The following is a 22,740-nucleotide window of genomic DNA, read 5'->3' on the forward strand; positions in this document are numbered from 1 at the left end:
CTCTCAAGGGAAGGGGCTCTATTGCCTTTTAAGTCTCTTCCAGCCTTACATCTATGGCCCAAGGAGCTAATCACAGGATTGTGGTGTTAATGGAAGGACTGCGGGATTTCAAAATACTCATTCCTGGGGTCGCTCAAATCCCAGCAGTGCCATGTATATGCATGATCTCCAGTTCTCTTACTTGACCTCTCTGGGCCTCAGTTTACCGGGAATTAAGGGAGTTAGGCTGGACGAGCTTCAGAGAAGGGTCCCTACATCTGATCCTCTGAAGTGTGGTATCAACAAACAAGAGAGGGGGCACCCAAAAGGTAGAATCGATCTAAGTGGCCTGACCCATAACTTTTAGGAAGTTACAGAAAATCCCCGGTTAAAAACAGAAATGAAGCGGCGACCTTGTGAGAGAACGCCGGCCTTTCGTATCCAGGGCTTTGTAAGTCAGACTGCTTGCAGAAGCAGGGGGAAACTCCAGCTGGTCTGTCCCTATCACGGGGGTTTCACCTCCAACTCCACCCCCCTTTCTTTTTAACCTTCCTTCTCCCCAAGAAGAACAAAGCAGTGCACTCCCACTGAGACGGTATTACTGCCTTTAAGGTCAGGCAGCCATAAGGGACGAGGACGGCTTTTTCCCTACGAACACTTCCCCTCCACGTGGAGTAATTTTGACAGACACCCGGCTTCGCCCGGGCCCGCCCCGTTCCCCAAGCACACCAATAACATCAAGGCTCCGAGAGCCCGCCCCCTCCCGCTGTGAGCCAATAGGGTAAGGCGGCTACAGGCGCGGCGGAAGAGGCGGAGCCTGGTGGTTGCCAAAGGAGCCGCTTTCCTTCGGTCATCAACGTCGCTTGCGTTCGTCCTACTTTGTCCGGTAACGGCGACTTTTCTGCTAGCGAATCCAAGGAACACGCTTTCTCCCCCCGGGCCACCCACCAACCAGCCCTTAGTCCTCCTCACTCCCTACTTCCCGCCCGCTTCCTCCCTGCCCGCTGAGAGAACAACGGTACAGTAGATAGACCCTTCCGCTTCTGCCGGGGCCTTGGCGCCCGCCATCCCTTTTATATAGGGGCGACGCGACGTGACGTGACGTGACGTGCCGACGCCAGCGTTGGCGCGTTGACGTCCGTGGCGCCATTGTATCCGGGAGGCGAGATCGAGGCGCGCTGGTCGGGCTTCCGTTTCCGACCCCTTTTCCGAGCTTCCGCGGCCTGGGAGGGAAATACCCCAGCGCCCTCCCGGGACCGCGGCGTTTTCTTTTTCCTCCGTGTGCGTTTACGCCGTAGCCTAGGCCCCAGCTGACCCTAAGCCAAGGGGCGGACGGGGCAGCCTCATGCAGGAGCCCCCAGTGCCAAGCTCGCCTCTTTTGGGCGGTGCCGCGGCGGCCGCCCGCCCCTCCCCGAGTGTGCTGCCCTACGAAGGCTTCCCCAGAACCGATTCGTGGACTAGGGTACGGTCTCGGAGGGAAGGGACCTCGAGAGGCCACCGAGGCCAACCGCCCCATTTCCCGCCGGGGAAAATGGAATCCCAAAGGGGGTGGCCCAGAAAAGGAAAGCCTGAGTTCAAATTCAGCTTTCTAAAAGTCCTAGAGGTGTGACCCTGAACAAGTCACTTAACCCCGTTTTCCTCATTTGTAAAACGAGAATACCGTCTACTTCCCAGAGTTGTGAGGCTCAAACATGATAATTGTAAAGCGCTTAGCACGGTTCCTGGCACATAGTAGACAATATAAATGTTAGACATTATATTAATGTTATTTGTCATTATCATTATTGTTATTAATTAGCTCAAATTCAGGAAAGCACTTGGTACTCCGGGCCGCTACACATCTGCTGATCCTGGATCTCCTCAGTAAAATCCAGGGGCCTGGGGGGTCTTCACATGCCGCGACGGGAAGGCAGGGATGGGGAGTTGTTATTTCCCTGTCTAGGAGGACCCTAGGGGCCGCCTTCCCGAGCCTCAGAATTGCTTTGCCCCCGTGGAGTCAGCCAGGGAGCCCAAGCCCAGGGCCCGTAGGAGAAAACAAGCTCTACTTCCTTATAAACGAGCACTAGTAAGAAACATTCACCCAGGAATGGTTGAACTTTTTTGGATTTGCCTGATGCTGGTTCTTTTCTGTGGCCTACGCTTGATTGAGAAAAAAAAAATAGGATATTTTAAAAGTCGCTCGAGTGTTTGTTAAGTGCCTACTTTGTGCCCAGCCCTGTGCTGAACCATTCACAGATAGTCTGTGGGGGCATTAGGCCAAGCCCTTGAAATGGAAAGAAAAAACAGCCCCTGCCCCCTGGCAGCCTACATCTTAAGAGACCCTTCGAGTAACGATGTACATAAGGGACACCTCTATGGGGTCACTGCGGAGGGACAGCGCTAGCAGCACCGCTGCTCCGAACAAAAGCAAAAGACAGAGAAGATGAGGACAATCGATTGTCAGGTGCATAGGCCGGCCAGCGGAGCTGGTTATTCTTCCAACTGAGCTTGAGGTTTAATAGGACCATTCTCTGACCATGCTATTTTTCACCATTAATGGCTGACATAAACAATATGCTCCAACCAGCCTCTGTCCTCAAGCAAGTTAGCCCTTCCCTACATGATTTGGACTTGGTATAATGGTCCCAAATGCTATCTATCTATGTTCAGAGAGCTTTGGATCGATTGACACTGCAAGTAACTTAGGTGTTTTTAAAAGTATCTGGTACTATTTGGCTTAATCAAGGAATGTTACGTTTGTAAAGGAATTTGGAAATTTCTCCTGTATTTTAATTCTCAGGGGAATAAGTTCATAGATTCTAAGTTGTAAAAAGAGACATTGAGAACAATAATATCTTTTTCCCTGCCTGAACATCACTGTTTTTGGCCTAACACTGGAGTTCTGGGAATCTGTACCTCAGGGCAGAACATGTTAAACTCAGCTTTGAACAGTTCCATAGGAAAGCAGGTATAGGTTGTTAAGTTGAATCTGGCCTCATCTAAGGGAAAATAGAATTTCCTGCAGCTCTTCTTTTAATACTTAAAATTTAAACTAAAATATGCTGCGTTTTCCTGTATTTTAGCGGTAATAGATTGAACTAAGGAAATGTTGAGATAAACTAGTTAAGCACTCATAGTAATAGTCATTTTTGTAAATTAAAGTTGTATTTACTATTCAGAATATAAAGAATAAAACGAGTATTTGCCTGGAAGAAGCTAAAAGCAATTTAAAAAATGATTTTGGGGAAGTTCTGGACATGTGATTTTATTGATAAAGGAAACTTAGAAAAGCCCCTCTACTAATGCAGATAGGCAGCTAAGGATACTGGGATGTCAAATGACCGGGCCAAAGTTACACATCCATTAGAGAGAGAGAAACTGTGTCTTTCTGAATCTCTGGCCAGCTCTTTCCATGATGTCATTATTAGTGTCCATTAAATTATTAGTAAAAATCTAGCATTCTTTTTGAAAAACAACCTATTCAGGGCAGCTAGATGGCGCAGTGGCCCTGGCCCTGGATTCAGGAGTACCTGAGTTCAAATCTGGCCTCAGACACTTAATACTTACTAGCTGTGTGACCCTGGGCAAGTCACTTAACCCCAATTGCCTTACTAAAAAAACCAAACCAAACCAAAAAAAAAAAACCCAACCTGTTCTATGTTAGCATTTCTCTTTAGTAATGAACAACAAAACAGTATATTTAATTTTGATGTTTTAATTTTTATACTGTGGAGAGCCAATGTATTATAGTAAGAAAAGCACCAAACTGGGATTCAGTTTCAGATTACTTGCGTTATGACTATGGGTTGAGCCACTTACTCTCCTCTGAACCTGTTTCCTTATCGGTAAGATTAAAAAAAAATACTTGACTACTTAACACCATGTGTTGTTTCAAGGATTAGGGGGTCCTAAATTTACAGAAGGAAGGGACCTTAGAGTTCATCTAGTCTGGCCAGCTCTTGAACAGACTAAAGAAAGAAACCCAGACCTAGACAAGTGAAATGATCTGCCTGGGGCCAAGGTAGGGTTCAGTCCTAGGTCCCCTCCTTCCATACCAGATAAAAGAAAGGCATTGTTATCAGCGATCATAATGAACCCTTCGCTTATCTGGAGTGTATGGACTTGGCATCTACCCATCTATTGACTATTTGAGAATCAGGAAGCCACCCATTCTAGAAGTAGAAAACCGGCTCCTCTTGTCCTCCCTTAGAACCTATTCTTGCCTTGAGAATTCAATAATCTCACTTTGCTGACAGCCTGTCTGAGGACTCTAGAGAAGAGGAGTGGTCGGGAGAGGGCCTGTTTGCTCCAGGGACATTGCCAGGCACCAGAAGTAGCAGCTTGCTAGGGAGCATTGGGAAAGCTTTGGAAATCCGTGGTCTGGGGCCACCTAGTGTGGAGGCCAGTAGCCTTCAATAAACCTCATGTGCCTCAGTCCTCATCATACCAAAGACCCATTTCATTTGTTCCCCACAGTAATCCTTTAAAACAAGATATTATCCTCAGTTTATAGATGAGGAAGTGGGCTCAGGAGGGCATATATATATATATATATATAATTATCCCTATAACTTGGAGGCAATTAGGTGACCATATTCACCAGACTAGTAATGGTGCAAGCTGGAACCAGACCAGGAGGTTCTAATGCCTATTCTGGTGCTTTTTCCCTTGTACCACATTGAGTTACCTGAGACATGAAATTAGGGGATGTGTTCGCCACTTAAGGAGAGGGAATGCAACCGTATATTTTAAACATTTCCCTCCAAGAGTGTGAAATACATTTTTGGTGTTGGTTACCTTCTTTTTCTGACTTTCTCTGATGCCCTCATCTAGACACATGACAATAGTGAAGTTCCTTCACATTTTCTACAGGAGGAATGTACTGGGATGCCGGCACCTCTCTTTCAGTCTGACCAGGGTGATCCATCTCATTCCAGAAATCAAAGACAGGCATTTCATCCTCATCCTTTTCATGTAAGTTTGTGAATTTGTTGTTGTTTTTTAAAGAGGAAGGAGGGTACTAGGGTTTTACTAGAATGTTAGTATTGGAAAGGTTGTCAAAAACAATCTATAGCTTGTGTAGCAGAACTGTTACCTTCCAGATTGTCCATTTATCAGTCCAAACAAATATTTACTAAATGCTCACTATATGTCCAACAATGCAGTCAGACATTTATTAAATGCCAGCCATCTTCCAGGCCCTTTGTATTGTGAACAGATAGCAGGGTATAAACAAAATAATCTCTGCCCTTCAGGAACTTGAGGTGAAGACACAAGTATATTTAAATGGTTTAGTTGCTGTAGTAACCATACAATGTTTTGGTTGTATCCTTCTCTGTTGATAGTTGGAATCACTGGTATCAAACAACATTCCTTATTCTAGTTTAGGAAATATAAAATGTGTCAGTCTTTCCTTGGGTCATATCCCTATTTGCCTCACTATAGGGTACAGAATGAAATCCCAGACTAGCATTGTTTTTTATATTTTTATTTATAACTTTTGTTTTTTACATCATCTTTCCCAATATATATTCCTAATCCTTCTACCTTCCAGAACCATCTCTTAAAAGAAAGAATAAAAAAAGGGAGGGGGGAGGGAGCAGTTTGACAAAACTAACCAGTACATTAACAGAGTCCAACATTGTTCCACACTCATGCAAAGAAGGGAGGGAGGTACAGTCTTATAAATCTTATTTACAACAAAACTTGGTCATTATAATTGCAGTTTGTTTTGATTTTATTGTCATTTTAATTTACATTGTTGTAGGCATAGTGTGTAGTGTTTTGCTTGCTTATGTCATTCTGTATCAGACCATGTAAGTCTTGCAGTGTTTTCCTGTATTCTTTAATACTGTAGTATTCCCTAATGGTTACTTTTACAATCAATTTGGAAGATCTTTTTTGTTTGTTTGCTTTTAAAATTCATTGATACAGCTTTTCATAGTATTTCAAACCTACTTAAAGTTATTGAGTGTTGGACAACAATAACTGATTTATAATGCTTTAATGTTTCCAAGATGCTTTATTCACAGTTCTGAGAGGTAGTACAGATATCCTAGTTTACAGATGAGCAAATTGAGGCATAGAAAAGATAAATGGCTTTCACAAATAGTTAAGTGTATCTGCCTCTCAATTCCCTTCTTTTTCCACTATACAACTTTCTCATAAGGAATTACTTAGAATGATAATTTCTTTGGTCTAACTAGATTAGTGATAGAAGTCAAAAGTATATCCTAATTCAGAAGAAAGGCTAAAATTTAAAAATGAACTATTTTCAAGTTTGCAGCTTGCCTGGAAAAGGAACTCCCAAAGCCAAATCTAGATTCTATTATTGGGTTTATGGATAAGCCAGAAAAACATGAAAGTCGTTCTGAAGAACTGCCATCCCACCCTCCAAGTAAACCACAAGAAAATAATCATCCATGGAGTACAAGTGAAAATGACGTGAACTGGTACGCTACTTAATAGGGAATTTTAAATATCTGTCAATCTGTAGATTGTTATATAAATGATATGCAAATATAATTTCTATAACTTGTGTTGATAAACGTTTCTCTTACAGTTGTTTACTGCTACGTTTCCAGTAAAACACCCAATTTTATTCTGACAATCATGCATTCATAGCGGATTTTATGTGTTTTCATTTGCCAGAATTGGATTAGGTTTTGTAGAAACAATAATAAAAACCTTTCATAAAATGTTTATGTAGCAAAGGCTTTTGGCCTCTGTAAATATAAGCATGAGTACTTCAGATAAATAGAATCATAGTTCATAAAGAATAATTTATGGACTCCCTCCACTAGGGACCTTTCCACATGATTTGTTTTGGCAAAGGGATGATCCTTGGTTCTTAAAAGGCTGGCTGGTACAAATTTTGACTGTTCTTACCATGCTGAAATGTCATCAGGTGTGGAATGTAATCTCAGGACTAGCACTGTTAAGTTAAGAGAGACTTATCACTCAGAAGTTGGATAGAACAGGATGGGTGTTTCCACAGCAATTCAAAGGAACCTCTGAGGTTTGCAGTATACATTGTTTGAGGGGAAAACCATACCAATGAAATGATGGATCATGAAGGTTTGCAGTTACATAGAAAGATGAATATATATGATAATTATGATACTGCACAAAAATTATATTGTATGGTTTGGTAAATATTACTGGAAAACATTTAGCTTCATGGGTAATTTATTGTAAGTTGGAATCTGAGTTGGAAGGAATTGTTTGGGTGGAGGTGATGAATTCCAGCCCAAGACTTCCCTCTCTAGGAAAATCAGTTGGGCCGGCCTCCTGCCTGCCAAGGTAGCCTCTGCCACTTTCCAAGGCTCTGATAGTTATCATTTCCTTATAGCAAAAAGCCTAAATCTGCTTTCCTATTGTCTTCTGCCTGTTGCTCCTGGTTCTGCAAGACAAGTCTAATCCCTCTCCCACATGACAGATATTAACAGATTGATTATTTGGTCAACTCTTAAATTTATGTATTTTCTTTGCGACTCATTTTTATCTCAGCCATTTTTCACTTTGATTAGTAGATATAAGCCCATCATAGACAAATAGGAAGGATTTTCAGATGACTTTCATTAGTTGGAATGGTGAACAAAAGCCTATCAGTCTTTTGAAGATGAGCTCTAGATATTGTCAGGCTGGTCCTCAGATGATAGATCCATTGTTTGTCTCTGGGCCCATTTGAAAACCCTATGTAGCGTGGTAGTACCTTCACTGCTGGTGAGTATTCATTCTCCCTAGAGGCAGTAGACCATGTTGGCCTGTAATTCGGCTCCTCAAAATATCAGTGCTTTAAGGATATATGGATGGGGCAGCTAGGTGGCGCAGTGGATAGAGCACCGGCCCTGAAGTCAGGAAGGAGGACCTGAGTTCAAATCTAGCCTCAGACATTTAACACTTACTAGCTGTGTGACCCCGACAAGTCACTTAACCCCAATTGCCTCACTTAAAAAAAACCAAAACCCAAAAACCAAAAAAAAAAGGATATATGGAGACCAAAAACCTGTCGTGTAGTAATAAGGAGAAATGTCTTGCTTCAGGACTTACACAACACCTTCCTTTTTCTCTGATGACATAGTGGGAAAATGTCTTATTCTTATCTTCCTTTTCCATGTGAGCAAACAGCTTTAGAGAAGATCAGGGATTTGCTGCTGGTTACAAGTAATAAGTACCAAGGCAGGGTTTGAATCCAGCCCCTTGCAAGTTCTTGGTAATGAGTCCTGCTGCCTCTGTTGGCTGCTGTGGCCAAGAATTTCATGCTGTGGCTAACCAAGTGATGAACCTTTCAAGCTCATCTAGGTTTATTCTTGAATGTCAGAGACCAGGCTTATAACAAAAACACAACGTTTCTCTCTGAGAAATATGTTTTGCTGGCATAACTTTTTAGAATCCAGGGTTACTCCACACCCCAAAGAGGTACCAGGGCAGGTCTTCATTTCTGTCTATTGAAAAGAAAATTTAACTTCAGATATTTTTTTCTGCTTTTGTTGTGTGTGTGTGTGTGTGTGTGTGTGTGTGTGTGTGTGTGTGTAGGCTGAAACAAGATACGCTAAATGAACAGACTGAACTGGAGAGAAAACTTCAGGAAGCTGAGATTGCTGCTAACTCTGTAGTGTCACTGATACCATTATTTAAAGACTTCCTTGCTGGGTTTGATAGTGAAAGTGTGAGTAATCCGAATTACATTTTCAAAAGTTCTAATTCATGTGACCATTTTCATATAAACTATTTTCTTAAGAAAAAATAGGATAAAAAGCTAGTTTGGTAATTAGCTTGCAAATGTATAAAGACTTCCTGTTTGGCTATTTAAGCTGGATACTGAAAAGCAAAGTGCAGTTATTACAGATGTTATATATGGGAAGAGGCTGGGCTCATAAGTCCTTTAGATTCACAGGAGACAATCAAATTCCCTCATAGATAGAAATGAAACGAAGAACTAAGGACATAAGTCTTACATTTTAGCTTAATCTTTGGTGTCTGGCTTGGCTAACAATTGACATGTAGCACTTAACATTTTAAATTCCCTCTGGGGAAAAGTTAGACTTTCCTGAGATAATATGTATTCATACTTAGAATGTTTTATATCATTGATAAATACGTATCTTCAAATTTTCAGTATTTGCCAAAGCTTGAGTTGGGAGGAAGGTTTGACATTTTAGCCCATCACCTTTATTCTCCAACTTTAAGTATTGTAACTCTTAGTATGGGGTTATTAAGGTTAATTTAGGTTCACTTTTCCTTTATGATTGCTCTTGGAATGATTTATGCTAGAAAAAAAGGACTTTTCTGGTAGAACTGCAAAAAAGCATTGATTGTGGAAGAAACCCCAAATAAATAGGCCCAGGTAGTAGTAGTTATATGTTTTAGTAAAAGCCGTAGCTAATGCCACATTTTTAATGCCTTCATGGTTTTATAATTGGTCAGATAATAGAACCATGATGATCCCTAAACAGAAGCCTGTATTGCCAAATGATGTGGAATACTTTACATGTAAAATAAGTTTTGGACCACATTGTTAGAAAACCTCAGGATAAACAAGTCAGATAACTCCAAACATAGATAGCTAGTCTGAAGGTGAGGAATAATATAGGGGATCTTTTTTTGGGGGGGGGGTTGTTTGGTTTGTGTTCAAAGAGTGATTCTCATTGTTCTCATTACTGGAAGATAGTAATTTCAATGGAGACAAGATTTTTTAAAACTCAGTTTTATAGAACAAGTGAAGATGATTATTGCCATGGCAACAATTATGTCAGAGTATGAAAATACAAAACACTCCTGTAGAATTATATTTAATAGAAATGTTGTCATGGGCAATTTCAAGTAAGAAGAGAATAAATAAACTGGTTTTACAACAGCCTCAAAACCAGCAGTCAGTGGTCAATGGCCACACTTTGAAATGATTTATTTTTTTATTTTGGGTGATGGTCACTTCCTGCAAAACTGTGACTAAAGGAACATTAGAGAACCTAAGGGATGAAGATCAGAACTCAGTCTTTTGCCACTAAAACCATCCCATTGAGATTTCCTAAGAATTTTACATTTAAGTTAAGTTTCTATTAAGCTCATTATGGTTATAAATTACAGAAGATAAGGGATAGTGACTGGACCTGTGATTTCACTTATGTAGGGAATTCTTACAGGAGAACACTCCCTCTAGCAGTGCTTGTCTAGTACCTTCTCTGCAACCTAGAGTTTTCTGCAGTATAGCTGGGAAGTGTACTTTGCCCAGGGTCATTAGCCATGCTGTGGCAGAGGCAGGGTTTGAACTTATGTCTTCCAGAGATACATACATATGTATATGTGTGTCTAATTGTACAATACATTTGTGTACAAACATGATGCTTGTATATATACATATTGATATGTGCATGCATGTATATTCTATATACATACAGATCATTATATTTATATTTACCAATCACACGTCTCATTCACTTATCAGATAGAGCATGTCAATTATATATTACTAAGACATTTACATTAAAATATTAACTATGCAGCATTTTTGAAATAGGATAATTTGGAAACAATAAATGTCTATATAGATAATTTAGGCAGAAATAGATTTGTTGAAGAAACATTTAAAAACAACCAAATAGTCCTAACAGGTTATATGATAATTTATTGAATTAATTGCTCAACTTTCCACTACTGTTTGTGTATATTTATCTTTATCTTTACTTAAAATTGCCTTGAATTTGTAGGTGAGCAGTTCAATCGACATATTGAAGGCCAAGTTAGCTGATAATGAAAATGAAAATAATGTAAGTTCTTTTCTACTACCTTTCCTTTCCTATTATTTTTCTGCCTCGTGTATTATTTCATTTTAAAAATATATATATAATACTACCCCATTTGTGATATTTCTGATTTTCCAATTTTAATTGCTTTAGGCTCTTAGAAAGAAAGTTCTGGAAAAGGAGGACTATATTCAGGAGCTTTCTTCTTTTATCCAGAAAGAAAAAGTAAGTGTAATTTGGTATAAAACTCCAGTAACTATAGCTTTTTCTGGAAACATTTTAAAAAGAATTCTCTCCTTAATTTTCCTCTACACATAAATGCTAAAATAGTCTCAGAAATAAAAGCATGTATATTTTCAACTCTGGTTATTTGTAAATTTTAAGAGGTGTGTGTGTGTGTGTGTGTGTGTGTGTGTGTGTGTGTGCGTGTGCACGTGCATGCGCGCGCGCTCTTTCTAGTTGCCATTGCCCCTAAATATTTTAGGGAGGAAATGTTTTAGGTTTTATGCAAAAACAGAATTTTATGGTTTTCATATAAAATGTTACAAATCATGAACTATACAATATTTTTTCACAAATTTGAAAGTGTAATTGAGCAATGAAATAATTTTGTGGTTTGTCAACTGCATGTTTGCATAGTCTAGGATTATATTCTAGGGAAAGGAGGAGGTTTTGTATAGATAAGTATTTGAAGTCAGACATTAGGAAGCAAAACAAAAGGAAATTCCTATAGCATCATTTACAAGACACATTTAATAATGAGAAATAAAAGATTATGTAGTCTGATATGGTATTTTTACTACATTCAGAGAAGATTATAGCTGAATAGAAATAAGAGGGACTTATCAAATATTAATAAGCTCAATGTTTTTTCCATTCTTTTTCTTAGGCAAATACCTTAAAAACAAGTCAGCTTTCACATTCAGTGAAATCCGTACAATCTCACCTGCAGCTCCAGATTCAAAAAAAAGAAGCTGAGAACGATCAGTTGAAATCACACCTGAAGGTTAACATATATTTATTTTTTTCACTGTTGCTTAAAATGGCCAATTAAATGAGAGACTGTTGAAAATAGAAAGCCATTCCTTCATATTGACAGTTTTTAAAGGGACTGAAATCAGGAAATGTATTTAAACAAATCTTGAGTGTTGGGATGGTCCTGTCCAAGAGTGATTTCCATTCAGTATACATTAATTAAGTCTCTGGTCTTCTCAAGTGCTAGGTTAACATAACATTGTTAGCATAAAAGTTACTCTACTACCACCTTCTTGTGGAGGTACTTTAGTCTAGAAGAAGGGAAATCAAGATCTCACTTTCCTTTGTATCAAATTTAAGTGTTAAGTAGAAGCTGAAGTGGAAATCTATGAGAAATTTGAGGAAAGAGATTTCACATTAAGGCAGCAGAGTAACTCATTTTCAGGCAATTGGATTTTGTAGGACTTCAGCAAAAAAAACCCAAAAAAACAACCAATGGGAGAAAAGCAGTTAACTTTCAGACATAGTGATAAAGGACCAAAGAAACAGAAGAAAACTGTTTTGGAACAAAATGAATAGCCATTTAGTTTGGCTAAAACTTAAAGTATGTGAAGCAAGGTAGTATGAGGTCAAAGTGATATTTGACATTTACAAAGCACTTGACATGCATCAAGGAATTGATCTTTGATTTATTGAACTTCTCCATCTCAATCCACTGGATGAAAGTATAGGTTATTAGAGGCAGATCAGACACAATTAGATATAAGGGCATGGTCTTTTCAGATCTTGATTGGTCTATTTACACATATGGAAACTAAGCTGAGTTTGGGCCACTCTCTAGTGGGCTTGCTCATTCTCTTTTTTTCTACCTACTTATAGGCAGGGGCAAACATGAGGGGCCAAGACCGAGAGGTCAGCCCTGCTGGTAATCAGGCCTTAGTTGAGAAGAGGACCGGCTCTGTCCCTAAGAATTGAGCTCTTGGGAGTTGATTTTCCACTTTCTCGTTTTCATCTCCTGGAGGGCACAGTAAGAAGAGAACATATATTTCTCTCATATACCTGCCTAGTTGGGTGATCAGGGGATAAGACAATAGAGTGACATCTGGAGCTAGGAGCTCAGGAGATGACAGGCCTCAGAGCCAATCTCTTGTTGGTCCAGTAGTGTGGACTCTGGTTGATTACCTACTTACCTACCTACCTACCTACCCACCTACCTACCTTGCCCAGGGTCACAGCTTGTGTCAAGCATCTGAGATCAAATTTGAACTCAGGTCTTCCTGAGTCCAGAGCTGGTGCTTTATCCACTGCACCACCTAGCTGCCCCCTGGTCCAGCTACTTTGAATCTCTGAAACCTTCAGTGTCTGCTGCTTGCCTCCTGGACAAGTTAGCTCTGTAGGAGCTCTCCTAACTCTGGCTCCACTTTCTTCTTGCAGCTTTGTTTCAGTGATCGTGTGCAACCCTCTCCTACTTTGGTGCTTTTACTCTTACCCAGTGCCTGTCCCTTGGTTGGAATGATTCCGGGTCCTCCTTCCTCTCTTCCTCAATCACAACCCAACTTGGTGCTCTATTCAAATTGCCCTTGTGTATCCAATTCTTAACACACTGCCTGGCATGTAATAGTTTAATTGATGCTTATTGATTAATTAGCAAACTGCTTTATTTATCAATACTTGGCATGAAACATTTTTGTTCTCATTTAAAACACCTTTAACTTTAGCCTGATATTTACCAAAAGCATATTGATTATTGGTATGGAAATCATGAGTGATAGAAAATGTCCAGAATATTAGGAACAAATCAGACAGTGTTAAATGAATCTCTGTCCATTGGAGGAGGATAAAAAAGGAAAGGAAATATGCCATAGGTGATTGTTTCTTGAGTTTTACTACTGCTGTTATTCATGGAGCAGCAGTGACATCCTGTGGTTTATTAAAGGAATAACAGCTGTATTTCCCATGGATTCTCTAAACTATTTCAACATTAAGTATATTCGACATCTTAAACATAGAATAGGCTCCTTTCTTCTTTCTCCTGATTTCAGTCATGGAGATAGTTTGCAAATCTTGTTTGTGAGACCCTTTCCCTATTTTTTTTGTAATTTTAAAATACATTTACATGTAGTAGGCAACATACATGGTCCCCAATTTATTTATATCAAGGGGTTTGTTTTTGGTAATGGAATAGTTATGGATTAGTTAAAACTCAATTCTCATTGAAATGGAATTTAGGAACCACCTTATTAACATGTGTAGTTTGACAGAAAGTGTGTTTTTTTTGTAAAACTCCTCTGGAGGGTTACTCTAAAATAATTATTTGAGAAATGAGAGGTTAAAATCTAGTATTTTCATGATTATTACATAAATCCTCCTATGCTACTTAAGAGAAAGAAAAAGTAAATGACAGTATGCTTCATTCTCATACCATAACTAGACGAAAACGCATCTTGATTTTGTAGCTAGGCATAAACAAGGCCTGGATGACTGCTGAGTCAATCAACCAACCGTAGTCTTTAGACCGAGTGAGAAAAGTCCTTCATCAGTTGAGATACCCTTGAAAGCCATGGGATGACCTGGAGTGATGGTTGCACAGGAAGGACGTCAGTTCCCATTGGTTGAGGGACTCAGCCATGCCTTGCATGCTCCTCCAGAACCAGGGAGCTGGTTTGGAATGGGAGCTTGGAGTGTGGGCTGCCTTGGGGCCTGAGCCCCCGAGTGCTTGTGGAGGGAGAGGAGAGAAGCAGGAGGAAAGCTTGGTCCCAGCTGCAGTCTTGAGCTTCCGTGGCTGGAGGACTCCATCCACATCCCAGCCTCTCCTGGGATTGCAGCAGCCTGTGGCATCATCTGCTGAGGACTGCCTAGACCCGATGAGGAGAGGCAGGCTCGAGAAGGAGGCCAGCAGAAAAGCTGTGCCATTCCTCAGGGGAGTGGCTTGAGGAGTTTAGCCAAAGGACGTCCGGGAGCTGTGAAGCGCTCCTGACCACGTGTTCTCTCCAAGCTTAAGCCACGCTCCCCTGGACTCTGGGTGTGCTGCTGGGAGAGCAGGCCACAGCTGTAAGGGGGCAGGGTATACACCACCATAGCAATATCCCAATTCTAAAAGCTAATTGAGGCTGCCAAACGACAGTCATAGGGAGAGGCAGACCTGCCAGGGATCATGGCAATAGCACTGAAACATTTACCTCCAAGTGCTGCCCTGAAGGGAGATGTAGCAGCCTCCTTCTAGGGACCTTCTCCCCCCCCCCCCCAGGTGAGGGGGGTTTGGGAGAATAAGTTCAGAGCTGCGTCATGTGCCCCCTACCAGATTATAAATTCCTTGAAGGTTGGAACTGCCTTAATCATCTGAATATCTTCAGCACCTAGCATAGTGCTCTCTACATCTTGGGCTTGGGAAATGTTGCAATTAATTGGGCCAGCTAATTTGTGATGTGCATTTAGTTTTATGTTCTATGACTGCAACCCTAAGGGACTTAGGGTGGGGTTGTACCTCTGAACATTTAGTTTACCATCATAATGTGCTTTGAGTCAGCCACTTATATGTTTACTTAGACTTTTTTTGAAGTTATTATTTCAGCCTGTGTTATCTTAGTGGAGTCATTCATTAGTGCCTTAAGTTTTACTCCTTGCTATGTAAAACACATCTTCTTTTGTCCTAAACTTACATTTTTTCAGGTTAAAGAATGATTGTCCAAAAAAAAAAAAAAAGATTGCCTAGCCTTATTACAGAACCGTGTGGTGCGGTAACTAAGTGCATTTTCAACCTGTTTTTGATTTTGTCAACTTTACTGCTTTACATCTTCAGCCTTAATCCTTGCTCCATATTGTGGAAAGCACGATGAATTTAGAATTCTAAAATAGATTCAAATCCTGGCTCTACCCCTTATTCCTGCGAGACCTGGCAAGTCGCATCAATCCTCTGGGCTCCATTTTCTTCATTGGTAAAACGAGAGAATTGGACTAAGTAACTTCAATCCCAGTATCAGAAGCAGTGTGATCATTTTGTGACTTTCTCTCTATATATATTTTAAAATCAGAATTTAATGAACAGCAACAAAAGAACATTTCTGGGGTGGCTAGGTGGTGAAGTGGATAAAGCACCGGCCCTGGATTCAGGAGGACCTGAGTTCAAATCCGGCCTCAGACACTTGACACTTACTAGCTGTGTGACCCTGGGCAAGTCACTTAACCCCCATTGCCCTGCAAAAAAACCCAAACCAAAACAAACCAAAACAACAACAACAAAAAAGAACATTTCTGTAGCGAAAGAGGAGGAACTTATGTAAGAATCAAAAATATCTTATGCACAGCTTGCTTTAAAAAGTATGTAAAAAATTCAACATGCGAATTTCAAAGGAATCTTGCTTGCCTGTTTTTTTTCTGAATTTCCTTCTGTTCTTTTTTGTGCATCAAAACCAAACATAAACACAATCTTCCATGACCCTTTTATCTTTGTTTTCTTCTTTGTGGGGAGCAGCATTGCTATTGCTAGTTCCCTCTCCCTTTCAATCCTCTCCTGCAATAAAAAAAGAAAACACAGTCCTTGTAACAGATCAGAAGTCAAGCAAAACAAAGCTATTGACCTTCTCGTTTTCTCTGCTTTGATTTTGTTTGTGCAAAAGCTTTTGTTTTATCTAATAAAAAGTGCCCATTTTATTTCCATTGATCTTTTCTATCCCTTATTTAGACAAAACTCTTCCTCCATCAATATGTTGTTGTAAATGGTTCCTCTGATTTGTTTATGACGTTTGTGACCTTTTATATCCAGGTAATATATCCATGTGGAGCCTAGTGTGGCATTGTGGATGTTATGGTAGCATTGAGGTGTTGGGCTAAACCTAGTTTTTGCCCCTCTGATCTCTAGTTTTCCCAGCAACTTTTCTACACTTTTGTCTGATTGTTACCATGGCCATTGTCTCTTTGGGTTTATCAAACAGTATGTTACTATTGTAGCACATGTACTCTCAGGCTGGGTCCTCAGATCAGGAGGACAGATTCCTTGAGACTTTGATGTATATTCTTCTTCTTTTTTTTTTTTTTTTTTTGCGGGGCAATGGGGGTTAAGTGACTTGCCCAGGATCACACAGCTAGTAAGTGTCAAGTGTCTGAGGCCGGATTTGAACTCAGGTACTCCTGAATCCAGGGCTGGTGTTTCATCCGCTGCGCCACCTAGACGCCCCCTTGATGTGTCTTTCTAATACTCTAGAATTAACACTTAGAATATTATGTATTGTCCCTTCCCTCCATGATTATCAGTTTTCATCAGGCAGCCAGCCAGATTCAACTAGCTTTTAGAATTGGGTATTTATTTGATATTTACTACAGTGCTGTAATTGGTACAAAACAACCCCGCAAAAACCTGAGATAACTCTCCCTCCTGCAGATTGCAAGGGCAAAGTAGACTCAGGTTTATAGAGCAAATGCGGCCAAGGGGTTCAACAACTCTTGGTTGCTAGAAGTCCTTTTCTCCCTTTTATGGGGTAGCCTCTTGTGGTGTAGTCCTGAAGCCTTTTCTTCTTTTTGTATAGTTTATCCTGAGCTCCCAAGGAAGATACCTGACTTCTTAGTGATCCTCTTTGGTGTAAATCTGTAATCCTTTAAAGTTCTCAAGGTCGTCCTGTGATGAAGGGGGAAAGATGACTTTTCCAAAGTAATGTTTTCTTTCAGGATTTATCTAGAGGCTTCCACTGCCAAGGTGCTAAAAGCTTGAATACTTGATTCAGAATCATATTGCTGGTTTCTTATGAGACCCTGTGAGCTTGGCATGACCAAGTGACTTCTTTTTGTACCTTGTCGAAATGCTTGTAAGGCTTACTGATTCAAGCAGTTGAAATGCCCCTAACGTAGTTTTTCAGTGAGGTGGCCTTGACTAAACATCGTTCACACCTTGCCTTGGTTTAATTGCAATGTGTTCTCACCTGATAAAAGTATTAGGGCTAAATAGATTAGGACAATTGACAGTCAGCCTCCACCTTTATACTGTATTTCATTGTTTCTATGTGTTGCACCTCATCTTTTCTAATCAAATAGTTTTTATGCTGATTATTGCCTTACATTTATATATAAATATATTATTTAAATATATATTATATTTATTATTGCTCCCCTCTCAGTTTGAGATCTGGTACCATCTCAAGGCTCCATCCTTACCACTTTTGTTTTTCCATTAGTTCTCTGAAGAATCATGACATTTTGTTCCTCCAGATTCTTTTTCATTGGGGGGACAGGTAGGTTTGTTATCTTTTTCTAGCTCCCTAAAGTAATTCTTTGATAGTTTGATTGGTGTGGCAATGAATAAATAAATTAGGGGATATTGTTATATAATTTTAAATCATACTGGCCTAGATTAACTCTGAGCAATTGCTATTTTTCCAATTTTTTAGGTATGTCTTTATTTCTGTACAGAATATCTTAAGGTTGTATTCATTAAGTGCCTGTATTTATCTTGGTAGGTGGACTCCTAAGTATTTTATACATTCTACAGTTATTTTAAATGTAATTTCTCTTTATCTGTCTTCATGCTGGGTTTTGTTGGTAATAATATAGAAAGCTAGTGATTTGTGTGGGTTTATTTTATATTCTCCAACTTTTCAGTTCATTTTTATTTGACTCTCTAGGGTTTTCTGTTTCAGCTGCAAAACCAGATAATTTTGTTTCCACTTTGCCTATGCTCATTCTTTTGGTATCTTTTTCTTGTTTTATCGCTATAGCTAGCATTTCTAGCATAGTGTTAAATAATTATGGTCATAATGGACATCTTTGCTTTTCTCCTTAAATTTTTAGAAAGGCCTCTAGTTTACTTTTATTACATAGAACACTGGCTCTTAGTTTTAAATAGTTCCTATTAATCATATTAAGGAAAGGTCATTTTATCTCTGTGCTTTTTAGTGTTGATATCAGAAATAGGCATTGTGCTTCATTGAAAACCTTTTCTGAATGTTGATATTATCATGTGATTTTTTAAAAGTGGTTTTTATATTAATATGGTCTGCACTTTTCTTGATACAAAATAGCCCTCTATTCCTGGTGTTTTCTACTTAATCTTCACAGAATGGTAGGATTTAAAGTGGGAAAGGAATTTAGAGGTGATCTTGGTGTGGTCCCCTCCCTTGGGAGCCAGTCCCCTCTCAGCTGAGCAAGGCTTCAACTGAGCACCATTAGCTCCCATGAAAGTCAAGACCAAGACCTGGTGACTGTTGTAGTTGGAGCTGTGCTGGGGGTCTGCCAAGTCTGTGCATCTTTTTTTTTTTTTTTTAAATTTTTTTTTTAAAGTGAGGCAATTGGGGTTAAGTGACTTGCCCAGGGTCACACAGCTAGTAAGTGTTAAGTGTCTGAGGCCGGATTTGAACTCAGGTACTCCTGACTCCAGGGCCAGTGCTCTATCCACTGCGCCACCTAGCTGCCCCCCAAGTCTGTGCATCTTACAGGCAACCTTGTTAGAAGAGTGGTCACACACTCTGTTCTCTGTCTCCTCCTACTATTTAGGCCCAGTGCCTTGCACATCTGTAGCTGACAGCTCTTACTACATCTCAGGGTCGGCCCCAAATTCATGGTAGCAGTTCTGAGCTGCTCTTGGGAAGGCTCTCCCCTGAAAGAGAGGGAAAGCCACAACTCTGAAAAACCTGGTGTGTTGTGTGTGTGTGTGTGTGTGTGTGTGTGTGTGTGTGTGTGTGTGTGTGTGTTGGGGGGGGTGGGGTTGCAAATCTTTCCACACATCAGGGTCATGGTCTGACGTGGCAAGAGTAAAAGGCACCTCTGGGACACTAATGTTGTTAGTAAAGAGGCTGTTTATAGGCTAGTGTTAGGTACATGCAGGGATGAAAAAGACTTGGGTTCTGGGGGTGAGATTTGGTGGAAGGCACGTGGAAAGAGCGGCAGTGTGCCCTGAGGCACAGGCACCATTGCCATTATCTCTTTTCCCATACCAGGGGCAGAAGGGGTAGAATCCAAAGTTAGTGATCCTACTTTTGTTTCTAGTACTAGAGTATTTAAAAACGCTAGCAAGGGGCAGCTAGGTGGTGCAGTGGATAGAGCACCGGCCCTGGAGTCAGGAGGACCTGAGTTCAAATCCGGCCTCAGACACTTAACACTGACTAGCTGTGTGACCCTGGGCGAGTCACTTAACCCCAATTGCCTCCCCCCCCCAAATGCTAGCAGATTTTTTCTCCCCCTTCAAGTTTCACCTACAAATACTCTTAGGATGATGTGGTTTAGCTGATTCTCTGCAGCCTCATAAACTTTCCCTTGTTGCTAGTATTTATTTTTTGCATTTTAAAATTTATTTTTGAATGCATTGATTATCTGTCCTCCCATCCCCCACTTCCCAACTGAATAATAAAAATGAAATAAAAACAAACCCCTCATGATAAATATTCACAGTTCAGCAAAACAGATTTTCATATTGTCCATTTCCTAAAATGTATGTCTCATTCGACATTTTAAGTACTAGTATTAATATTTTTTCCTAAAGAATTTGCAGTTGATTGTGACTTTGATAATTAGCAGTAATTGAATTATGAAGTCATAAACATTTAACTATGTTTCTTTCATACTGTAAGCTAAAAATATTATTGAAATCATATTTCTCCATTTGAAGTTGCTTTTGTAGTGAAACTTTTAAATTGAAGTACAGCCAGACTTTTCCCCATGCTTTGAATTATTTCAGTTGTTAAATATTGATATTTTGTGTATCAGTTATTGATCAACCTTTTTGCAGAGCTTAAAAGCTAAGATAGCTGAGTGGAAGCTACAACTGAAAACATATGAGCAGCAAGTTGTTACCCTGAAGCAGACAAATGAGCAAAAGAAAATTGCCCTGAAAAAAGCATCTAAAGTTTGCAAAGAAAGAGCTGACTCTTTTACAACAAATATTGAAGATCTGACTTCTCAGATTAGAGATCGGGTAAGTGACAGTGATTTTTAAAAAATTCAGTTTACTTCTTTAAAACCATGTTGAAATTGCTTCATGGTGATGACCCTTCCTTTTTGATGAGCTGGTTGGATTTGGCCATCTTCAAGCCTGGAACAGTTTGCATTCATGGAAACACAAACCATCTTCTGGCTTTTTATTTCACCATTTCTTAACAATATGAAAAACCAGAGTACTTCAGTATTTTTCTTCAAATTTTCTGTCTTGGTCTTTTTTCTTTTTAAAAACTTGCCTAAAAATCCAGGCTAATTATTGACTGACCTTTTTAGATTATATTTCACACACGGTAGTTCACTTCATTTGGTCTCTAGATCAACATAATATTATGCAGACATCAAAAACACCACAATAAGAAAGGTTTCTGTGAAGAAATGGACTTGGGACTGGGCAGTTCTTTTGTTTGTTAGTATGTTTAAGCATTTGTTATTTAATATTTGTAATTTGTTATTTAGTATTACAAAAGTTTCATGATGTGTTCAGTCCCTCTTTTCAGTGATTAATATTAGAATCATAGTTCATGAAAATTTGATATAGTGGGAAAAGTCGGCAGACCTGGATTAGATCCTGCCCTTTACCAACTGTGTGGTCTTGGGGAAGTTCTTTTACCTCTTTGTGTCTCAGTTTCCTCATCTATAAAATAAAGCAGTTTGACTGTATGATCTCGAAGGTCCCTCATATGTACCTCTGTTTCTGGTAAGGTTATAAGGATAGGGAGATAGTGCATGATAATCCTGATTAGCGTCATTCTTTATGATGAGATAAACCACAGCCCCTGCAATGGACAAAAAGATCCCTGTCTGTTTAGTGTTGCTTGGCCTTTAGTTGATATTTCCTGTTATTACTACAGCAAAGCTGAAGGGACTTCCAGTGGCCTGGGTTACTTGCCGGCTTCTGAGAAATGCAGTCATAGAACTATATTGCTGTAATGGCAGGTAGATCAGAGATAAGCTCACCAGCCACTCCCATGACCTTTCTTCCCGTGGTAGTCTTAAACCATGGGGCACACAGGGTGACAATAGGACAAAGTTTGAAGCCAAAAGAGCTGGAGAATATCATCACGTATACAGACCACTGCCCAGTCTTCCCTGTGCCATAGGAGGTTCCTACTAATTAAAAAAGAAATCCAGGTAATTATCTATTATTTATTCCAAAAGAACATTTATATATAGTTCTTTACAGTTTACAAAGCACTTTGCATATGATCTCAGATGATCCTCATAACAGTCTGATGAAGTCAGTTCTGTTATTATCCATATTTTAGAGATGAGCAGTCTGAAGCTCGGAGAGGCCCCAGGTCACCTGGCTGTTAAGTGTCTGAGGCAGGATCCTAACACTTCTTTAAAATGTGATTTATTATCTGTGTTAACATAAATAAACATTGACTTTTTAAATGATAGGTCTACACTCAGAGGAAAATCCCAAGGTAGATACTTGTGTTGTATGGTGTTTCTGTTAAAGTTGGTTTTAAAACCCCCGTCCAAAGATGATGTATACTGAAATGGATAGTTTTACATTCTAAAGTTTGATACTTCATAGAATGAATTTATTTCCTTAAATTATATTTCATTTGTGTTTAGGGACCTGAACGAAAAACATAGTTCTTAAATTACATAATGAGTACTTTGTGCATTTTTTAGGAAGCCAAATTGTCTGAAGCACTTTCAGCTTCCCTTGCCTGGAAAAGTCATTATGAGAAAGCTATAGAAGAAAAGACAGATTTGGAGGTCCGGGTTGAGACTCTGAAAAAGTAAGAAAAATGTACTACTTAATAAGACATTTTCAGTTCTTGTCCATTTTAAAGGATTTGTAACTGATTTTGTGGGATTGCATGGGATAAAGATTTTTTTAAATCTTTGACATGTATAATGTATTCCCCTGAGAAAATTCATCACAATGCTTAAGTGAATTAACAGTTGCATGCTTCCATACTTTCAATTAAAACAATATTTATCCTTGGATATTATAATTGAAAATAAATGTATTTGTGTTAATACCCTATCCAATAGAGCTGGAATAATATTTTCCCTTTATGACAATATCAGCATATTATAATTTATAATTAATAAGTTGAATTCTCTTCACATGAAAACATTTGAAATATTTTATACAGTTGAATAAAACTAAAAGAAAAATACATGA

General features: G+C 39.5%; 1 protein-coding gene across 1 annotated transcript in view; it reads left to right on the top strand.

Annotated features, from left to right (window-relative positions):
- The first annotated feature begins 1,324 nt into the window (after positions 1-1,324).
- Positions 1,325-22,740, top strand: part of ODF2L (outer dense fiber of sperm tails 2 like) — a 47,670-nt gene continuing 26,254 nt past the window's right edge. Inside the window, exons 1-9 of the mRNA XM_043999631.1 lie at positions 1,325-1,441; positions 4,831-4,932; positions 6,238-6,410; positions 8,497-8,629; positions 10,668-10,727; positions 10,857-10,928; positions 11,593-11,709; positions 20,389-20,574; positions 22,239-22,348. Coding sequence (XP_043855566.1) covers positions 1,325-1,441; positions 4,831-4,932; positions 6,238-6,410; positions 8,497-8,629; positions 10,668-10,727; positions 10,857-10,928; positions 11,593-11,709; positions 20,389-20,574; positions 22,239-22,348 — 1,070 coding nt within the window. The remainder of the gene's footprint in view (positions 1,442-4,830; positions 4,933-6,237; positions 6,411-8,496; positions 8,630-10,667; positions 10,728-10,856; positions 10,929-11,592; positions 11,710-20,388; positions 20,575-22,238; positions 22,349-22,740) is intronic.

This window comes from Dromiciops gliroides, chromosome 4 (genome assembly GCF_019393635.1).
Source record: "Dromiciops gliroides isolate mDroGli1 chromosome 4, mDroGli1.pri, whole genome shotgun sequence".
Taxonomy (NCBI): domain Eukaryota; kingdom Metazoa; phylum Chordata; class Mammalia; order Microbiotheria; family Microbiotheriidae; genus Dromiciops; species Dromiciops gliroides.